The sequence below is a fragment of the Gracilinanus agilis genome, chromosome 2 (genome assembly GCF_016433145.1).
Source record: "Gracilinanus agilis isolate LMUSP501 chromosome 2, AgileGrace, whole genome shotgun sequence".
In the NCBI taxonomy this organism is placed as follows: domain Eukaryota; kingdom Metazoa; phylum Chordata; class Mammalia; order Didelphimorphia; family Didelphidae; genus Gracilinanus; species Gracilinanus agilis.
Window position 1 is genome coordinate 676062772 of NC_058131.1, and position 21524 is coordinate 676084295.

General features: G+C 47.2%; 1 protein-coding gene across 1 annotated transcript in view; it reads left to right on the plus strand.

Moving 5' to 3' along the window:
• The window catches only part of SCAMP2 (secretory carrier membrane protein 2), a 35615-nt gene that overhangs the window by 9783 nt on the left and 4308 nt on the right, over positions 1-21524 (plus strand). The window contains exons 2-7 of the mRNA XM_044659110.1: positions 13139-13219; positions 14031-14123; positions 16503-16620; positions 17854-17982; positions 20528-20687; positions 20894-20995. Of these exons, the coding sequence (XP_044515045.1) occupies positions 13139-13219; positions 14031-14123; positions 16503-16620; positions 17854-17982; positions 20528-20687; positions 20894-20995 (683 nt within the window). The remainder of the gene's footprint in view (positions 1-13138; positions 13220-14030; positions 14124-16502; positions 16621-17853; positions 17983-20527; positions 20688-20893; positions 20996-21524) is intronic.

Genomic DNA, 21524 nt, shown 5'->3' on the forward strand with positions numbered 1-21524 from the left:
CTCCGTAGTCCCGGGAAGACTCCGTTCGGGGGTCGCGGCCCGGGCCTCTCCCTCCAGGAGACGTGGCGCCCGAGGGACTGGCCTTGGGGCCAATCAGCTGGCCGAGAGCACGAGGCCTGGCCAATCAGGTGCCGAAGGGGGCGGGACCAGCAGGTGGACCGGCGGTGGAGGGGCGGGGCTGGAAGATCGTAGGTGGAGGGGTGGGGAGGGTGATCACGATTACCTTGAGGTTGGGTGAGGTACAAAGCTGGTAGAGTAATTGTAAATGAGGGGGAGGAGGGAGGGGACTGAGAAGTGGCTCTAGATAAAGAGGAGGGGGACAAGGAAATTGATTGTTAGAGAAAAGTGACCGAGAAAGTGGTCGTAAATAAAGGGGAGGGGACCAGGAAGTGGCTATTTAAATAAAGGGAGGGGGACAGGGAAAGTGGTTATAAAGAGGGGGTAGGGGTCCTGGGTACTGGGGTAGGGGACTGGGAAAGTGGTTGTAAATTGGTGAGACCGGAAGAGTGGTTGTAAGGGGAAGGACAAGAGTTGAAGGAAACTGATGGAAAGGTTTTAAGACTATTGGAAAAGGAGCAGGAAAAGTGTATGTAAGGGAAGGAGGAAGAGGGGTGTAGGGAGAGTGCTTATGAGGGGGAAAGGAAAAAAGTAAAGTTTTTAAAAGAAGGATTCTTTGGGAAGAGGGCAGGAAATGTAATTGTATGTAAGGGAAATGGGGGGCAGGGGAAATGATGGCAAGGGGTAGACTTGTAGTTATAGCAGGGGACTCCGAAGGGAAGGGAGCAGGCAAAGTGTTTGTTGAAGGAAGTAGGGAGTGTAGTAGCTTGTAAGAAGAAGGGTCGAGTAAAGTGCTTGTAAGGGGAGGGGGCAGGGTGAAGGGTGACAGTGGTTGCAAGGACAATTCGGGGGAGCATAGGAAAAATGGTTGTAAGAAGGAGAAGGGTCTGAGAGAGTAGATAGGGAATAGATGAAAAGAGGCTTGGCTTCTGTCTTCAGAGGACACCATGCTTCCTAGATTGGGGAAATACAGACTTAACACTAGTGAGACCCCACCTTCCAGGCTTAATAGATCTAATACTGTGATTTGGAAGGTTGGTTTATATCTGAAAAGATTAGGGGAAAAATGCTGAGAATTGAAAAGGAGAACAAACAGAAATGTTGGGAATAAACATCCACAGGAAAATAAAACCCAAGGCTTCCAACTTGTAAATGAGTTCATAAATCTATACAAATCTCCATTGAATTTTATACCTATCAATTTGAGAGGTGGAGAGGAGTTGTGATTACAGTTACTTCCCCCAGGTGGAATTAGGGAGAGAAGGGGAGAAGAGGAAGCTTGTCCTTTTGGAAGGATCCATCACTAGAAGTCTTCCACTGGAGTCTGGATGAGATCTTGTCAGGGACGTTATGGGCATTCTTGAGGTACAAGTTGGATTAGGAGACCTGAGTCCTGTCCTGTCATTTAATAGCTGTACGCCCTGAAGCAAGTCCTCCTGCCCCACCCCCAGCTCCCCTGAACCTGTTTCCTCCCCAGTGGACTAGGTGTTCTTGAGGTCTCTTTTAGCTCCTACTTCATGTATTGGGATTCTGAAAGGAGATGTACTTGCTTACAGAAGAGGAAAAGTATTTCCAAGAAAGTGGAAGGGGAATGAATGTCTGCTGTGAAAATGGCTTAACCTGGGCCATTTGAACTGGGGCTAGTAATATCAGTCAGGTTTGGTTGGCTGAAGTAGAGTGTGGTCAGGATCAGTAGTAAAAAGACCTTTGCCTGATTGATTGCCAGGTGGCCTTAAAGCTCATGCCTATAGTTTACCTGAAGGCAGGATGTGGGCATTGGGGGCTGGATCTCAAAATAGCTCACGGACAAGACTTTTCCTTTGAACAAGAATATTTTATGTATGAATAACAATGTTCCTCTGTTAAACTAAAAACTCCCTTTTGATTGATGTTTAGCATCATCTTTTGACTTTTTCAGGGCATAAGCGCTCAAGGACTTGGTGTCTTCAAAGTCTATCCCAGTGCTTTGGGCCTAGGTGTTTAATAAGTGTCTGTCGGAATTGATGACTGAAGGATTTCTATCAACACTCTTATAACTGTTTATAGAGTCCCAAGATAGCTTGCTTCTCTCATAGGGATCTTGTGGGCCCAACCCTGGGTTGAGAAAAGCTCCTTAGTTGAGAAACTCAAGACGTTAAACTTAACCTGCCCACCTGGACTGGGTTAATTGTTCACTTTTCTTAAATATCCTGCAGACTTAATGGAACTCATTGTGTTGATTCACAGGACTTTTTGAGGGACCTGCCAGCTGAGGGAGGCCATGGAGGAAGGGACATGATAATTGCTGAGGTCCTGAATCCTTCCTGCAACTCTGCACACCCTTTCTACTTCCTTCCCCCTTTTTGAATTCCAAGAGTCAAAGTAAAAGAAGACTTTAATTATGTAATATAATTATACACTAATGTGAGAATGAAAACTCTTGCTTATTCTTCATGGGAGTCTTAGTCAGTGAGGGGGATACCCTCATCTATATTGGTCTCTTTTTCTACCAACTGAGAATACAAAACATTTATTACTTTTCGTCACACAGTTATTTTCTGGCAAATCCCTCTTATATGCATTCTGTCTCCTAACTAAGAGCTAATAAATATCTATAGCTGAGGGCAGCTAGATGGCTGGCTCAGTGGATAGAATGCCAGTCCTAGAGTCAGGAGGACCTGACCTCAGATACTTCCTAACTCTGTGACCCTGGGAAGTCACTTAATTTTTTTTAATTTAAAAATTTCATTTAATTAATTAATTTAGAGTATTTTCCATGGTTACATGATCCGTGTTCTTTCCCTCCCCTCCACCCCCATAGCCAACATATGATTCTACTGGGTTTTACATATATCATAGATCAAGAACTATTTCCATATTATTGATAATTGCACTAGGGTGATCGTTTAGAGTCTACATCCCCAAACATATCCCCATTTGATCAAGCAGTTGTTTTTCTTCCGTGTTTCAACTCCCGTAGTTCTTCCTCTGAATATGGATAGCATTCTTTCCCATAAGTCCCTCAGAATTGTCCTGGATCATTGCATTGCTGCTAGTAGAGAAGTCTATTACACTCAATTGTACCACAGTGTATCCATCTCTGTGTACAATGTTCTCCTGGTTCTGTTCCTTTCACTCTGCATCAATTCCTGGAGGTCATTCCAGGTCCCATGGAATTCCTCCAGTTTATTATTTCTTTTAGCACAGTAGTATTCCATCACCAATAGATACACAATTTATTCAACCATTCTCCAATTGAAGGACATCCCCTCATTTTCCAATTTTTTGCCACCACAAAGAGCATGGCTATAAATATATATTTTTTTAAACCCTTGTACTTCGGTGTATTGTCTCATAGGTGGAAGAGTGGTAAGGGTGGGCAATGGGGGTCAAGTGACTTGCCCAGGGTCACACAGCTGGGAAGTGGCTGAGGCTGGGTTTGAACCTAGGACCTTCTGTCTCTAGGCCTGACTCTCACTCCACTGAGCTACCCAGCTGCCCCCTATAAATATTTTTTTTACAAGTCTTTTCCCCTATGATCTCTTTGGGGTACAAACCCAACAATGGTATGGCTGGATCAAAGGGCAGACAGTCTTTTAAAGCCGTTTGGGCATATTTCCAAATTGCCCTCCAGAATGGTTGAATCAATTCACAACTCCTCCACAATGCATTAATGTGGGAAGCTACTTAACCCCAGTTGCCTAATCCTTACTCTTCTTTTGCCTTGGAACCAATACTTGTATTGATTCAAAGACAGAAGGTAAGAATTTAAAGTTTTTTCTAACCTATGGCTGGTTATATAAAGTGAGATCTGACTTAAGTGTATGTTCCACCCAGTATCTCCTCTTAACTGTAATTATCAGGCTATAAGAGAGTAGTAAAAGATGAGTTATATTTTATTGAAAACATGGGAGACCAAAGGTGGCAGGACAAAAATTTACTTGCTCTTTTTTTTGGCCTATTGGGCCTAGAAACAAGTGATTCCTATGTGTTCACCAGCAAGGGCAACCAGCTTTCCAAAGACGCCAGCCCTGCAGCTGGATGAGAGAAAGGGCCTGAAGCCTGCTCTTTCTTCTTAGCAGTGCTTTGGGGACACCATTCCAGGACCTTTGACTGATGTGTCTATCTCCACCCCCAGAAATGATGCTAACCAATCTGGAGGCCTCTTCTGCCTTCAAGTGAAATCCGGTATCCGTCTGTTGTCATAGATGTGTAAGGGGCAGAGCTAGCACCACCAGGATATGGGCAGGACAGGAAGCAGCTGGGGTCCTAGAAACAGCAGCAGCTGACTAGCCACCTTGTGTCCAGAGAAGAGAAATATCTGGTTTAAACTCTGCTCTTTGCAGGCCTGTGCTGGGGCCCTGGTTGGGGATTGAGAGGAAGCTCTGCATACCAGACACCCAAGCACTCAGAGCTAGTCTCCTTCAGACCCATTCCCTGCCTGAGTGGACAGTCTTCTCCCTTTCTGCCTTTACAGGGTAACTAATCAGTGGGGTGTAGTGCCCAGGAAGCTGGGGTGTGAGCCCATTTCACTGAGTCAGGGTGGTACCACCTAGTTCAAAAAAGTACCCAAAGAGAAAATAGGGATTAGAGACTCTCCCAGCCAAATTATTCTTTGACCTCTATCAGATGAAATGGAAATTCAGCAGAGAAATGATTTCCTATTTCTTTAAAAAAAAAACAAAAAACAAACAAAAAAAACCACTTTCCAGTCTCTCCAAGGTAGGAGAGCAATAAGAGCTGGACAGTGGAGGTTAAGTGACTTGCCACGGATCACATAACTAGGAAGTGATTGAGGCCAAATTTGAACCCAGGACCCCCAACTCCAGACCTGGTACTCTTTCCACTTAACCAACTGCCTCCCTTACTTTCTATGCTGCCTCTTCTACTTCCTGCCTGCTTACTGGTGATGAGGGAGGAGGGCTTTTCTGACTCCTTTACTTGGAACAGAGGAATAATTGTGACAATTGGAAACATTCAGGAAAAGGGCAGTTTACATCATTACCAGTCCAGGATGAGTTCAGAAAACTATTGCATTCTTTGGACTACATGGGAAATTGCAAGTAAGGTGATAGCTTTCACAAGCTTGATGCTTTTCATTTCACTGGCACACACTCCTCACTCCTTTAATTACAATTTGTCTGATCTGCCCTTTCCAGGTAGGAGAGGACTTGTCCTCAGGCTGTTCTTGGGATTCTCACTATTACTGCAAGATTATCATTAAACCCCATGTTGGCTCTTGAGTTAGGGACACAGGGTACAGAGGGGTTTGGCTTGTTCCTCAGGTGAGGAGCCATTTGACCTGGCCCTGGACTGACTTTGGTATAGGGCAGAGCTTCTTAACTTGAGATATTGTGTTTTTTTTTAGGAATTATAGGAACTTGGATTGGGGGGAAAAAATTACATCTTCATTTTTGCTGCTTCCAAGTTAAGTTTATTTTATTTATTCATTTAAGCTCTTAGCATCAGTTCTAGGACAGAAGGCTATGCAATCAGGGTTAAGTGACCTGCCCAGGATCACAGCTTAGAAAGTATTTGAGGCCAGATTTGAACCTAAGTCTTCCCAATTCCAAGCCTGATGCTCTATACATTGTGCTACCTACCTGTCCCTCTCCAAGTTAAACTTAAACTTTCCTTCAGTTTTGAATTAAAAACAAAACAAAACAAAACTCTAGAGCATTCCAAAAATGTCAAAAATCTCTGAAAGGATCTGGGATGGAAAAAAGGGTAGGAACCCCTGGTATGGTGATGAACTTTGCTTTCATTTAGGACTCAAGAAAAATGAGTCCACACAAACAAGTTCTGGGTCCCCTTTACTCATTAGAAATTTCTGTCAAACCCATCCAAAAACTCCCAGTGAAAAGGAGTAAGTGAAGGTTCTCTCAAACAAAGTAAAGCTTTCAGCCCCAGCCTGCTGCCAAATAACATGATATCACTTTCTCACATTGCTTCTTTACAGTTAAAAGATAATCTTTAAAAAAAAAAAATGATAATCTTTGTAGTGTGGCTATTCCCAAGGATTGTGAACATTTCTCCATTGTGGGAAGGGAAAGAAGATGTAAGACTTGGTCAGATAGATGGAATTGCTTCAAATTCCCTTCTCCTTCATTATGGTGTCTTATCTTCCTGGGATGAGCGGGAGAAGCAGGTCTGGTGCCCTTTGTCTAGAGATGGATGAATGACCCTGGTTCTAGTGTGAGTGTGGTGCTGCCAGGAGGCCCGAGTTTTAGGGGATGAGTGATGCTTTTGATTTGTTCAGATAGGTCCAGCTCTTTGTGACTCCATGGATCATAGCTATCCATTGGGTTTTCTGGGCAAGAGTACTGGAGTGCTTTGCCATTTTCTTTTCTAGTAGATCCAGTAAATCCTGTTGTCAGGCAATCAGAGCTTAAGTGACTTGCCCAGGTCACATAGCTAGGGCATGTCTGAGGCCAGATTTGAACTCAGATGTTCTTGACTCCAGACTCAGAATGTTCCTTACCACTGAGCCACAACTGCCTCTGTGACACTAGATACACAGGTGCCTGCTATGAGTGATACCAGAAAGGGAAATTGGATTGCATGATCTATTTGTAGGGAAGTTGTGTCAGGGACAGCTTAGAGCCTGTAGCATTTGGCCTGCCCCTGACTCTGATAAGTAGCAGGATCCTGGGAATCTTCAGCTACTCCAGACCTTGAAGGAGGATGCTTCCCCTGTATCTTCCCATAAGCAGGTAGGTGAGGGAAAGACCAAGGCCAGCAGCACCTTGTTTGGAAAGTGACGCAGAGTTCATAGAAGACATTCACTGGGAAATGGGTGTGCCTTTGGGTCCAAGATTCTGGTTTGTCGTAGAGGTGGTTAATCCTGTACCAGGCAAACAGTAATATTTAACCAGAACAAACAAGGCTGGATTGTCATCCTTCCAGAGAAGGTGAACCCAGTGGTTCATCAAGTGCCTTTTTTCTCTTTGTTTAAGAAACATTTTCTGAATATGGACTTGTACCCTCAGCATCGTAGGGAGATGGGATTCTGACTTCTCGTCTGCTAGGGACATGATTGATAAGAATAATTGCAGCACAAGAGAGAATGAGAAGTAAAGGTAGCAGGGTCAGAAGAGAGAATCATTTCCAGCTGAGGGAATCAGGGAAAGATTCAGGGAGGAAAAGAACATTTGAACTGGGCATTCAAGGATGACTGAGAGGAGGAGGCAAGCCCAGGCTGGGGAGTGCTGGGGTCAAAGGCAGGAAAGTGTAGGTCACGTTTTGGGTCAGAAGTCCAGTTTGATGTGAGCACCAGGGTGGTAATAATGGAAGTGATTGTTTCTCTGTATAGCACCTTAAGTATTTCATTGTATTTGAGGTTGGCATTATAGTTACATCATCCCTGTTTTACAGATGAAGAAATTGAGGCTTGTCAAAGTTAGATAACTTGCTCAGGATCCTACAGATACAGGAAGGGAAGGCTATAGGGATAGAAAGGGAGGTTAGGGTCAAGTTGGAAAGGGTTTTGGCTGCCAATTTGAGGAGTTTGGGTTTTCTTTGTAGCAATAGAGTACTATAGTATTGCCTCCTACAAAGAAGGAGGCCAGAGAGGCAGCCTGGCTTCTCTGATGAACCTTCAGTGCTCTCTGGGCTTTTGGCCCCAGCTCTGCTCTCTGGGGTTGAGGTTTGAAGTCATTTATCTTTGTTTCTTTCTTTTCATTTGACTCCACAATGACTTGACATGTCTGGTGTCTCAGGAAGCCCTGGAATTTCACAAGCTTCAAAATTATTATGCCTTTCCACCAACCAGAACCCCTGCCTTGCAGGAAAGAATTGATCGCCCCATGCTTTTAACTCCTTTAGCAAGCTTTGCAGAACGCCAGCTGTGTTCATAACTCTGAAACTAGTGCTCAGCTGGGATGCCATCAGCAGGCAGGCAGGTGATAGAAAAGGAGAAGCCTAGGAAGTTTAGGATACAAGAAGGAGACCAGGCTTGGACAGCACATTGGAAACAAGTCAACAGTGACTGTAAAGCCCCCATGAACAGCCCCCTTGACCCAAGAGCCCCCAGCAGTTCCTCATGGGAAGAGGTCTGAACTTGATGCTAAGCAACACCATTAAGGCTTGGGTTTAGAGCCAGAAGGGCCCTTGGCGATCATTTTGTCCACTTCTCCCATTTTTCAGGTACAGAGATGGAGGTCCAGGGCCATGAGTAACCGGTCTGGGGTCACATAGCAGTTAGGAAATCCAGAGGCAGCATAGAGAAGTGTGAGGAGACCTGAGTTCAAATCTGGTCTCTGACACTGTATGGTCTTAGACAAATCACTTCATGCCCTAATCACCAAGGGTCTTTTGAAGTCTAAATTCAAGATTGTCTAATGACTCTGAATCTAGATCTTTTTCCAGGAGTCTGTACTCTGTGCCAAGTCCCTAACTTGAGCTGGGTCTCTGGAGCGCAAGAGGAAATACAAGGTACCATTTTATTCAGTATGAGAAAGTATACCAGCCACCAAAGGGGACCTGAACAATCTGGGCCCCCTGGCAGTGGAGGAATGGGGTAGAATAGACTTACTTTTCTCTCTCAGAGGAGGTCCATATCCATTCTTTGAGAGAACTTATGGAAATGCGTGAGGACCAGTTTATGCTCAGGAAGTAAGAAAATGGTGACTCCATTGATAGGGAATTACTCCATGTTGTGGATGACTCCCAACAAATCAGAGTAAAAGTTAATCACCCACTTTGGTGGTGGGAAGTTCAGTCCTTTATTAACTTCCAGTTTAGCCTGGAGGGAGGTTGAATCCTGGTGACGGGTTAGTCACCAGCACTGGATCATGTAAGAGCCTTGGAGGGCCAGGCTTCTCAGGAGTCTCAGGTGCTAAGGAGGGAATGGGCCCTCTGAAGGGAGGCAGCCTGGGCTGAACTGGAGTCAAAGGACCCAACTTGGGGTGCCGGGACTGCTACTTACTAGTTGTATGACCCTGGGCTAGTGCTTTCTCCTTTGGAGCCTCAGTCTCCTTGTCTGAAAAATGAAGACGCTATTCTCGATGGCCCAGGCCCTTTAGCTCTTGCTTGAGGTAGGGTCTCAGGAATCCAAGTCTCTCACGCCATCCCCAGAGCTCTTCTCTGTGGTCCCAGACGGCTGGGCCTGGGTACTGGGGTGGCCTTTCCCCAGGGCAGGTGCTGCTTTGCCTCCTGTGAAGCATCCACGCAGTGCCACCCAGACAAAGTCTGTTTGAATCATTCGTTACACACATGCTCGGACCCAGGGCAGTGCATGTTAGTGCCTGCGACGGCCAGCAAAGGCCTGTTCTTTGGGCTGCCTCCTCCCCCCTCCCACTCCCGTGGCAACATAGACTCAAGTAACTAGTTCTTGGGCAGGGAGTGTCCAGTTTCTAGGGCTTGGCGAGATTGTTCATCCTGGCTCTGAAATGAGAGCAGGTGCCCCTTGTCTGAGCTCCCACTTTGAGTCTCAGCTGGCCCCGGACCAAAGTGAAAGGAAGACATCCCCAGGCTGAGGCCACAGGGCTCTATGGTCAGTGTGTGTGTGATACCTTAGGAGGTAGGGCTGAGCCTTCAGAGCACTCCTGGCACAGCCTTGTTCCTGTTCCTGCTGGGTGCTGGGGAGGGTGCTTCCTCCTCCCCTTCCCCTGTCTGCACCTTCCTGGATCCTGTTCTGGCCCAGCTGGGCCTTCTGCTGCCTGGTGGCTGATTAGCCTGTGTAAGGTGTGGCACGAGGTGTTCCTTTTCTCAGAAACCTTAGTGTGGTAGGAGAAGATTTTCACCTTTAAGACCCAGAGAAATGAGTGACTGCAGCTGTGACAGAGAAGGCTCCCTGGGGGCAGGGTCTCTCCCAGTCACTCTGGTCATTCTCAGGAGAGGGCCCTGGGGCGCCGTCAGAGGTCAGTGACTGCACACAGTCATCACACGAGGAGGGAGCTTCGTTAGTCTCTGTTGGGCGGGCTGTGTGGGAACTGTGGCAGGATCTTCCCTACCAAGAAAACACCTCCTAGAGGCTGTGGAATGGGCTCCTTCCCCACTTTGTGGGACTCGCTTGGCTGAAATGGAGGACAGGTAGAGTCTGAGGCAGGTAGATACAGGACTCCCTGCAAAGCCCTGAGGATCTCTAGATGTGCTCTTGTTCCCTGTGGGCAGCTTCTTCTCTGCCTTTCCTTCCATTCTTCCCTCCCCCACTTCCTTCAGGTGACCCTTGCATCTCTTGGTCTGGCTCCAAGTTTCTGGGTTGCTTTATTTTTAAACCCTTACCTTCTGTCTTAGATTAATACTAAGTATTGGTTCCAAGGCAGAAAAGCAGTAAGGGTTAGGCAATGGGGATTAAGTGACTTGCCCAGGGTTACCCAGCAAGGCATTCGCTGAGGTCAGATTTGAACCCAGGACCTCCTGTCTCTCTGGATTAAATCATTAAGTCACCTCACTTCCCCCCAAAGTATCTATTCACTTGAGGATATGGAGGTACCTTCCCCTTGTAGCCTGGCCCATTGAGATTTATGTAGCAAGAAACCATAAGACTGGCCTGCCCTGAGTCAGGAGTATCATTGAGCAGGAAAACAGGAGCATGGTATAGGCCAGTGATGGGCAAACTTCTTGAAGAGGAAAGGAAATGCTCATCTATCAGTCTGTTTCTAACACAACTCTTTCAAAATTTCATTGTATTGTATCCTACTCATTGTATTTGTCAGATTAGGAATAATGTGGGGAGGGGCTGATAGAACATTTCAGCCCCCCCCCCCCCAATCTGGCCCAAGGGCCTTAGTTTGCCCATCACTGGTATAGGAGGAAAAGAATTGAACTTCCATTCAGAAGACTGGGGTTCAGATCTTATCCTGCCTGCTTACTCCCAGCTCTGCTACTGTGCCAAGTGTCCCACCCTTTCAGAACCTCAATTTCCTGCTAAGAGGAAGAGCTGACACTTAGGAGCAGAAACCATGGCTTTTGCTCTCCCATCTCCCTGGTGAAATAGGTTGTCCTCTTGGTCTCCTCCAAGCCCCCCTGGTCTGGCGCTGTAGTACCCGATCCAAGGCTAGTGCCTCTCCCTGGGCTTGCGGGGATTCCAGTAGGGCACTGGCTTTCTTAGTAGAATCTTCCATTCTTGCTGCCTCTGGTCACAGCCTTGCAGACCCCATGTGGGGTTTCAGGTCAAACAAGGCTGCCACCCTTTGCTGGCTTTTCTGGGAGGGCCCATTGGCTTCTGGCTAACTTTTTGTGTAGCTGGGGGAGAAGTCGCTTATTTGTAGATCCTCATTGAATTTCTTGACCATTATCCACCTTCATACAAATTTTGGGTTTTTATTGGAATGGGAATATGAGAGCCAGGTGGTCTGCGTCCCATTCTGGATGCCACCATAGCAGGGCATTTCTTATTTGATCTACACAAGTCTGTAAAATAGGTCAGATACCTTTTATTATCTACACTTAATTGCTGAAGAAATAGACTCAAAGAGTTAAGTTGCCCCAAAACCCACATCAAGTAAGTGCAGAGAGAACTGAGACCTCAGTTCTGGTCTTCAGGCTCAGAGTAATTGGAAAAACAAGTGGGGGGACAGACTCTGGGGTGCCTGGGGGGCATCTTTTTCCCTGGAGTTGAAACTAGCCTGCTTTGTGCTGGACACTGAACCAGGCACTGCAGCCACAAACCAGAACAGTGCCAATTCCTACCTTCAAGAATGTCTGGCCATAAAATAACACAGCAAAGATAAATCTGTACAAAGTAAGATGGGTGGGGGGGAATCCGGAGAGGTTTCACATAAGAAGAAGCACTTAAGCTGAACCTTGGCTGACATTAGAGATGCAGGGTAGTAAAGGAGAGCATTCAAAATATGAAGGACAGACTGTGCAGAGGTTGGGGACTAGAGATGAAATGTCACTTATGAAAGACATCAAGTGGGCCAGTTTGTCAGTGTGGGGGCTCGGAACGGGAGAGTTGAAGGCCAGATCTTGAAGAAGCTCTAATGCCAGTCTTTGGTGGTGTATGCCTAGAGGTCATTGGGAGGGAACATGCCACATGGTCAGACCTGGGCTTTTAGAGTCACCATTTTGGCTTGGAGAAGGGACCACTAGGAGGCTATTGGAGGTGAAAGTAGGCTTGTGCATGAAGAAAGGGTTTGAAGGAAGAATCAACAAGACTTTGTAAGTGATTGGATGTGGAAGTTGAGGTAGAGACAAGTTGAGGATGATTCCAAGTTTGCAAACTTGAAATGATTCCCCCCCAAAAATCAATAAACATTAAGCACCTACTGTGTGCCAGGCACTGTGCTAAGTACTCATCAAGGAGCTTGCAGTCTAAAGGAAGAGATAAGATACAAAAGGAGGCAAGAAAGGCAGGGTGGTAGAACAGACCTTTGGGGGTGCCTGGCCTGGCACAGGGGCACTTTTTTCCTAGAGTTGAAACCAAACTGGGCAGCAGATGCAAAATGCAGTGAGCTAAGAGTGTAGTTTCTGTCCTCTATAAAGGAAGGCATGGGGAGGAGTTTAGTGCTCCATCCTTCAGCCCTCTGGGCAGAGGGGAGAGCAGGCTATGGGAGGTAATGCCAGGCTGGGCAGTAGAAGCACATGGTGTAGATAGATGCACAGAAGATAATGGTAGACTCAGCAAAACTTCAGACGGGAAGTTAGGGAGGGAGCTGTGTTTTTGGGAAAAGATAATGAATTCTATTTTGGACACTTTTGAGTTTGTGATGCTTGTGAGCCACTCAGGTAGAGATGGATGTCTGGTGAGCCTTTGGCAAGCTGGGCCTGGAGCTCAGGAGAGAGCACAGGAGGCTTCGTCTGGTATGAGAGGGAGAGGACTTTTCCTCTTTAGAAAACTGAAAACAAATCATGCCTCTCTGCATGAAGTGGGCAGAGTGTACCCTCAGGAAATAGCATGTTATTCTAAGATATCAGGAGTAGGATTAGATGGAACCAGCAGGCCAGGCCCTGGTTATGACTGCACCAGCTCCAAGGCCACATGTGTACCTCAGTACCAAGTGTTAAGGTGGTAAATGCCCATAAGCCAGGCTTTGGGAAGAGACTAAAATGGGATGATGGCTCAACCCTTTGCCATTAATGGACCTCCTATATTTCCCTGCTTATTTTCCTCTCCTAGATTTTAAATGTGTTTCTGTTTTTTCCTCCATCATCTCAGGATCCGTCTGTGACCCAGCTAACCAATCCCCCTCAGGGTGGCCTGTCAGAATTCAATCCCTTTTCAGAGACTCCCAGGCTGGTAAGTGTGCCCACTTTTCTTTTTTCAACTCTTACCTTCTGTCTTGGAATTGATACTATCTGTTCCAAGGCAGAAGAGTGGTATGGGCTAGGTCAGTGATGGGCAAACTTTTTAAAGAGGGGGCCAAAGGAAAGGAAATGCTCATCTGTCAGTCTGTTTCTAAGGCAACTCTTTTGAAGTTTCATTGTATTGTATCCTACTCATTGTATTTGTCAGATTAGGAATAATGTCCCACAGCCGGATTGAACATTTCAGGGGGCCGCATCTGGCCCTGTTTTAGGGTAGTGGGATAAAAAGAAAGAAGCAGTTCTGATGACATGTGGGCTCTCAAAGGGACAACTTTAATTGTAGAAGTCATCTCAGGAGTTCTAGTAGACTCTCAGTAAGGACTGACAGATTTTTCTTTTTCCATTGGAATGTGGCCTAAGCCATTGAAATTCTCGTCTCTAGAGTAGAAAGGATGAAAAAGCAGGTGAAAACCATGTGGTTCTCATAATTCACTGGACTGCATGAATGTGAATTCTGCCTTCAGACTGACCTTATATCTTTTGGACAAGAAGTTAGGGACTAGCCTGTATTGAGAGCTCATGGGCCTGAGATCTTTGGTCCAGAGGAGATAATTTAAGAAAGTCTGTCTCTGGGAGTGACTCTGATGCTGTTGCTGATGTTTTGATATGGAGGTTCTTGTGCCCACATGCCTCTGTGGCTCTGCTCTGGAGGATCACAATGTTTAGTGGCGTTTGTCCTTTCTTCAGACCCACAGGGCCTGCACTCATCTCCCTCTTTATTCTTTTCCTTTCTGTTCCTCTAGACAAATGCAGCAGGAACAACAGTCCCAGCTACCCAGCCCACTGGGCCATCACAGCCTGCAGTCCTCCAGCCCTCAATGGAACCAACACCTCAGGTACTGTTTTGGAGCAGCTCCCCTGCCCCTTGCCCACTCTGACAGATTTGGGGTAGGAAGCACTATCAATGTCTGTGCAAATCCACCTCCTATTGGTTTTTAAGGTTAGGGGCACAATCTCAGATTCTCCTAATTGAGTTCTGTTCAAGAAGGCCAATATGTGGGATTTCCAGAGTCTTCTGAGCTCTCCCACTGGAGTTGGTCAGCTCAGCCCTTTTGATCAGGGGCTCCTGTGGCAGTGACTGTTCCTCCCTCACCCATATGGAATTGTAAGGTTGGGGAAGGGAGAAGATGAAAAGACTCTGGACATACTCAGTGAAACACCACCTGGGGTTTGGGCCTGCACCCTGCCTGGGCACCCAGCTTCTCTTCTGGCTGCCTTCTCTAACCCTCTCCTGGGAGCAGAAAGTTACAGAATTGTAGAATCAGACAGTCTCGTTGTATGTTGCAGCTCCAGCTCAGACAGGTTGACATGTACCAAGTTCCTGGCAGTGAGCAAGTTCACAGAGAGACAGACGCTGCCAGGAGGAGATAGCTCCATAACGTAGGCATTAAGTATAGGAGTGAGAGAGCTCCTCAAGGTCCTGGCCAGGCCAAGCTGTATGTGTGTGCCCCATCTGGAAATTACTGCTCTTTCCCCAGAGCCTGACTAGGTGCCCTCTGCATTCCATTTTTCCCAGGCCCTAGTTCCCAAGAACCCAGTTCTCAGTATCATATAGTAGAAAAAGCACAGGGCTCAAAATCCCACCTCTCGGCATCAACAAGTACCTGGAAGACCTTGGGTAAATCCCTTCTGGGCTCTGGCCTTCAGCTTTCTCCTCTGCACAGTGAAGGATTAGGTCAGGCAGCCCCTGAGGCCCTCTCCTGCTTTTGATCGATGGTTCTGTGATCCCTCACCATCTTTCAGGACTGTTTTTATTTAGTTCTACGGAAGGTGCCCAGTGGTACTGAGTGAAGAATGCTGGGTGCAGAACCCGAGGTCTTTGATTTGAATCCTGACCAAGAGGCCTGAATGACCTGGAGTGCCCCTTCTCCTCATTCATCTGAAATGTAGGCTTGGACTGGATGACTTCAGGGACCTGTCCAGCTGCTAGGACCCTATTTAATAGATCTTTAGAAACACTGAAACCCTACAAGAAAGCAAATCTCTCTCATTGGTAACCCTCAGCCCTGGGGGAGGTATACTCCACCTCCATGTACATGCACACACAAACACACACAATATACCAGGGAAACAGCTCTGGACAAGGTCCTGCTTTTCCCAAATTCCCTTTAACAGATGTTTATGGGGTGTACACTGGGCTGCAAGGCCCACAGGCTGGAATCACAGACCTAGCAAGGGGAAGGGGCCAGAAGCCCTGGAACTTCCAGGCCCTCTTCTGCCCTGGACTCCTCTAGATGATCTCCACCAGAGGCTGCTTTGGGGATTTGGAAACAGCACTGCCAGAAAGGTTGAATGGCTCCATGCCCACGTAGTATCTGCCTTTTTTCCTTCTCAAGAGCTCTAGGGCTGGGAATGGAATGGAACATGGATTATGTCTTCAGGAAGGCCTGGCTTAAGTAGCCACTGGACCTAATGGGGCAAATTCCCAACCCTTTCCAAAGGAAAAGGACATTCTAGTTCTGTGCCTCTGATCACTGGGAGAGGACTTAGCAGACTAGCTCTGTAGCCAGGTGTTGGACAGAGATATTCATGAGACTCAGTAGCTCAGGCTGAGAGTTGGACCCATTTCTTCTTCCCCATCTCCATTCCAACCCACAGATAGGGATGTGATGTTCTCTAAGCTCCACATCTCTGCCTTCCTGCCCAGTGTGTAAAGGAGAGAAAGCTTTATCCCTAAAAGCCCCTGAACCTAGACAGACCTGAGCCCGAGTCAATCTGGGGATAGTGTCTGCTGCCCCCAGATCTCTGCATCTGGTGCCTGGGCAAAGGCAGCTCAGAAAACCCTGGTGGTCATTGATGCATAATCATCTATCCTTATCCATAGCAAATGTTTGAGGTCTGTACTTTCCCTTCTTGGGATGTATTGCTCCTTCATGAATTCTTTCTCTCTTGTGATTGGATTTTACCTGAGTATGTTTACCTGAGTATGGATTTGCCCCTGAGTATGTTAGGCCTAGAGAGGAAGGATGTTCCCACTGTTCCCACCTGGGTTCCATGGTTTGGGATATAATTGGGTGGAAAAGGGATTGTGGTAGTAGAAGGGAGAATGGCCTTGCAGGCATCCCACTGATCTGGTGATTGACTCAGGACACTTTGGGAGCCTGAGACCATGGCTGCTGCACAGTGCAGAGCTCTTTTCTTTGAGTGTCCAGAGGGGCTTTCTCTGCTTGCCTGTTCAAGCTCTATTTTCTCCCTGGGCATCTGCTTCCCCATAGGCTGTGGCCTCTGCTGCCCAAGCTGGCCTACTGCAGCAGCAGGAGGAGCTTGAGAGGAAAGCTGCTGAGCTGGACAGGAAGGAACGAGAGTTGCAGAATGCAGCAGCTAACCTGCATGGTGAGTCTAGTTCCCAGCCTGGGCATCCTGGACTTCTGCACCATCACAGCCCATTTTAGACTCTTGAGTCTTCAGGGCCCCTGTTCTTCCTCAGAGAGGCTCTGGTGGAACCTCAGAGACAGCCTACCAGATTGGGGACTCTTCATGTGTCAGATGGGGACCCTAACACACCACACTAGCCTCCTTTGCTAGAGATGCAGTGAAGAAGGCCCTTTTGTAAACTGTTAGGTTTTTTATCTAAACATCATAGCACTTTTTTACTGGTAGCAGTGCAATAATCCAGGACAATTCTGAGGGACTTGTGAGAAAGAATGTTCTCCACATCCAGAGAAAGAACTGTGGAAGCAGAAATGCAGAAGAAAAACATATGATTGATGCCATGGTTCAATGGGTACATGATTGGGGACTTCGGCTTTAAATGATCACTCTATTGCAAATATTAATAATATGGAAATAGGTTTTGAACAATGATACATGTATAGCCTAAAGGAATTGTTTGTCAGCTCCAGGACAGGGGAGGGAAGAGGAGAGAGAAAGAACATGAATCATGTAACCATTAAAAAACATTCCTAGGGGGCAGCTGGGTAGCTCAGTGGAGTGAGAGTCGGGCCTAGAGACAGGAGGTCCTAGGTTCAAACCCGGCCCCAGCCACTTCCCAGCTGTGTGACCCTGGGCAAGTCACTTGACCCCCATTGCCCACCCTTACCAATCTTCCACCTATGAGACAATACACCGAAGTACAAGGGTTTAAAAAAAAACATTCCTAATTAATTAATTTTAAGAAATTTTAAAAAATCATAGCAGTGTCCTGGGGCTCCTTCTGGGGAAGGGCCGATGACCTGGAGGTAGAAGAGGCTGCTGGCAGCCCTTAGGTCTGTGGTGTGGATGCCCCCCAGCATCCTTGTCCTTGGCAGGTTTTCTGCTCCCCTAGCTCCCTTAGGTGAAGGGAATAGAACTGTCTCACTGCATTTCCTAGTTTGTGATTATATGCCCTGGACAAGGAGCTTTTAAGAGCTAATGAATGACGGTAATCATGTCTGTCTCTGAAATGCTTTTCAAAGCCCTTCAGTGCTTGGCAAATTATTTGAAGCAAATAAGTCCTTTCTCTCTCTACCCCTTACACTGCTTTTCCGATCTGAGGTGCTCTTGTCTTCCTAAGATTCCTCAAGCCTCAGATAGAACAAAGCCTTACTACACTAGGAGACTCCCTCATCTTCTTCTTTTCCCAAACAGTGAGGCCAAACAATTGGCCCCCACTGCCCGCAGGGTGTCCCATCAAGCCTTGCTTCTACCAGGATTTCTCAGCAGACATCCCAGCTGACTACCAGCGGACATGCAAGATGCTATATTACCTTTGGATGTGTGAGTATGTGCAGAGGCTTGAGGAGGGCTTGGCTTGGGAGTCTACGTGTTCCTCCAGGTGAATGAACCCAGATGATTCCCTGCCCATCCTTTGGCCACAGATGCCAACTCTCAGGTCTGAACCACGTAGACAGTCAGTCAGCCTGGCTCTCCAAAGATGACCACTGGATATGTTCACTTGCTGTGTTTTTGGAGAGTGGAGAGGAGGCGGTTTTTTTGTGGCCATTGAGATACTCTGTATCTGGGACGTCACCCTGCCCTCCCTCTCTCCCTGTCATTAGAGTAGAAAGTGATTTGGAGAAGCTGGGCACTCTGGCTTTTTTCTCTGAATTCATATATTCAGTGAGCCATCTGCTGAGTGCCTACGGTGTGCAGAGTACAGTGCTGAGGGAGCAGTAAAGATGAGCCTCTGTTCTAAAAGGGGGTCCCCACGTGGGCACAGGAGAGGGCTCCAGACAAGGTCTGGGAGCAGAAGCTGGATGACCCTGCCACATCCTTTTGTGTTGGGGATCAGTTGATGGGGGGCTGCCAGGCTCCTGTGTGACTTTCATGTTCTGTGACCTGGAGGTCCCACCTCCTTGTAGTTACTGTCCTGAGAGGCAGAAACAGCAGACTCTCCTGGCCAGAGAAGGAGAACCATGGGGGATCTGCCAGGAAAGGCATCATAGAACACTGGCTGCCCAGCCCAAGTCTATAGTTGCCTATTCTCCTACTCTGGGATAAAGTTAGTGTTGAATGGCAGAGGCCTGAGTGAGGCCTAGGAAGCTGGCAATTGCTGATGAAGAAGTAGCCATTTTCCTTGCCTTGAGACCAGCCCTCCACCCCATCTGTATCTTTGGGCCTCTCATTTCCTGTCTTCTCTGGCAGAGTACTCCTCCTGTCATCTCCCCTTCTCTGCGAGAGCTGTTGCTAAAAAAGCCTTTCCAGGTCTCACTGGTCTTAAATTTCTCCCATTTTTCAAGCTATCTGTCTGCATTCACAGTCTTTTCTCCCCCTCATTTAAAGCTCTGATTTCTGACCCCGTCTCAGCTGTCCTTTCCAAGGTCACCAGAGACCTCTTGGAACTGTCCTTTCCAAGGTTACTAGAGACCTTTTGATTGCCTGATCTTTGGGCCTTTTCTCAGGCCTCATTCTTCTTTGAACAGCATCCTTTCCTCCGGATGCTCTGTGGGCTTTCATGGCATTGCTCACCCTTGGTTCTCTTCCTGCCTCTGACTGCTGGGGCACCCTCCATATTACACCCCCTAAGTGGGTCAACCCTTCCAAGGTTTCTCTCTCTTCTAAGTGACCTCATCAACTCATGTGAATTTAATGATCATCTCGGACTGGTGATTCACAAATCTCTATTTCTTTCCCTAGTCTATCTCTGTCTCAGGTTCTGCATCATTACCTGCCTGTTGGCCATTTCACATTGACTGTCCCATAGACAGCTTAAACTCAGTGTGCCTAAAACCGAAATCATTGTCTTCTTTCCCCAACCCATCCCTCTTTGGAGCTTCCCTGTTTCTGTCAAGGACACTACCATGCATCCCAGCACTGGGTGACCAGTTTGCCTGAATTCACCTCTTGGTGTCATCTTTGACTTCCCAGTCTCCCTTGCCTCACACTATCATTCAGTTGCCCACCTTGTTCCTCCTTCATCTTCCACCTCTGTCCCCTCCTTCCCAGTCACTAGTTGAGGCTTTTATTACCTCTCACTTGGACTGTTGCTGTCACCTCTTTTTTATTAAAAAATTTTACCTTATGTCTTGGAATTTATATTAAATATTGGTTCTAAGGTAGAAGAGCAGCAAGGACTAGGCATTGGGGGTTTGGGGGGTGGTTAAGTGACTTGCCCAGAGTCACCCAGGCAGGAAGTGTCCAAGGCCATATTTAAACCAGGAGCTCCTGTCTCTGGCTCTCTATCCACTGAGCTGTTTAGCTGCCCCTCCTCCAATCCATTCTTCACACAGCTGTCCCAGTGTCCTTCTAACCCTGGCCTTCCCCTGCTCACTAAGTTCTAGTGGCTTCCCACTACTTCTGGGATCAAACACAACCTCCTCTGGTATTGCCAGCCTTTCACATCATGGCAGGGACCTACCTTCCCAACCTTACTTCACCCCTGTAGTCCAGCCATGCTAGCCATCTTGCTCTTGCTCAGACACAGTAATCCATCTTCTATCTTCATGCCTTTAAAATTGGCTTTCCTGTACCTGGAATACCCTCCCTCTGTACTTCCATCTCTCCGAATCCCTGATTTCCTCCAAGGACACTTGGTTCTTGGTGCCTTCCCTCCCAGATACACCTTCCTTTGTGTACATCTGCAGCCAACACTTTGCCCTGCATGTATTAGGCACTTGGTCAATACTCGTCAATTAATTTATTGAAATGTGGTCACTGCCTGAGTTATTAAAAATTGTCCTGGTCTACTATAGCAGTGCTCACATCCCCATCTGCCATCTTGATTTCTCCAATTTTGGACCCTATATCCTTCCCAGAGTGAGTGGGCTGATCTGATCCCATACCTGACAAGCTTGACATAATCTTTCTTACCTCTTTTCTCCAGTGCATTCAGTGACTTTGCTCCTGAATCTTCTTGCCTGCCTGGCCTGGTTCTATGCCAAGGATTATAGGGGGGTTGACTTTGGCCTTTCAATCCTGTGGTTTGTGCTCTTCACCCCATGTGCTTTCATCTGTTGGTACCGACCCATCTACAAGGCCTTCAGGTAAGTGGGGGGCTGGGGTGAGGGGAGGGAGTGGGTGTGGGCCTACCAGGCCCCTTGGGCTGGTTTGAAAGAGGGGCTTGATGAGCCAGAGCTGACTGTGCAGGATGTTATTACCTACAAGCTTGCCCCATTCCCAAGGGCTTGGCCTTGTCAGTGCTCATTTGAGTGCCAAGAATTCTGATGGCCATCTCTCCTTCTCTTCACAGGTCTGACAACTCCTTTAGCTTCTTCGTGTTCTTTTTTGTATTTTTCTGCCAAATTGCCATCTACATCATCCAGCTGGTGGGCATCCCAAGCTGGGGGAATAGGTGAGGCTCTGGATCCTGGCTGTGGGTGAGGGTGCTCTAGCCTTTGATTGCCTGATTCTTTCCCATCTGTCTCTGCTCTGGGGTTCCTGCCAGCTTCTTTATACTGTTTGCCCTCTCCAAAACTTAGCCCTCTCTCTCTAATTGCCACCTTCTTTTCAGTTGGCCCCAGACTTCTAGCCTGCCTCCAGTCACTGAGCTTTACTGCTGCCTTTTACCTTTAAGAGCCTTGTACTAGAAGGCCTCAGTTAAAACAGAACCGGTCCCAAGTCCTCAGGCTTCCATGGTTGTTGTCTTTTGCTATTGGTTATATCCCTTCTCAACCCACCCCTTCCCACAGGCAGAGCTAGGGACTACCTTCAGAAAAGGTCCCCAGATAGTTGTCTTCTTGTTCCCTTTCTTGCTGTAGATGGAGGAATCTCTGTGGGCCCCCACACTGAGGAAGGTTTGGTCCTTGGTATTCCCCACATAGGCAGATAAATAGCCTGGGTCCCATTAACACTACAGACTTTGGTGGAGAAACCAGACTCTG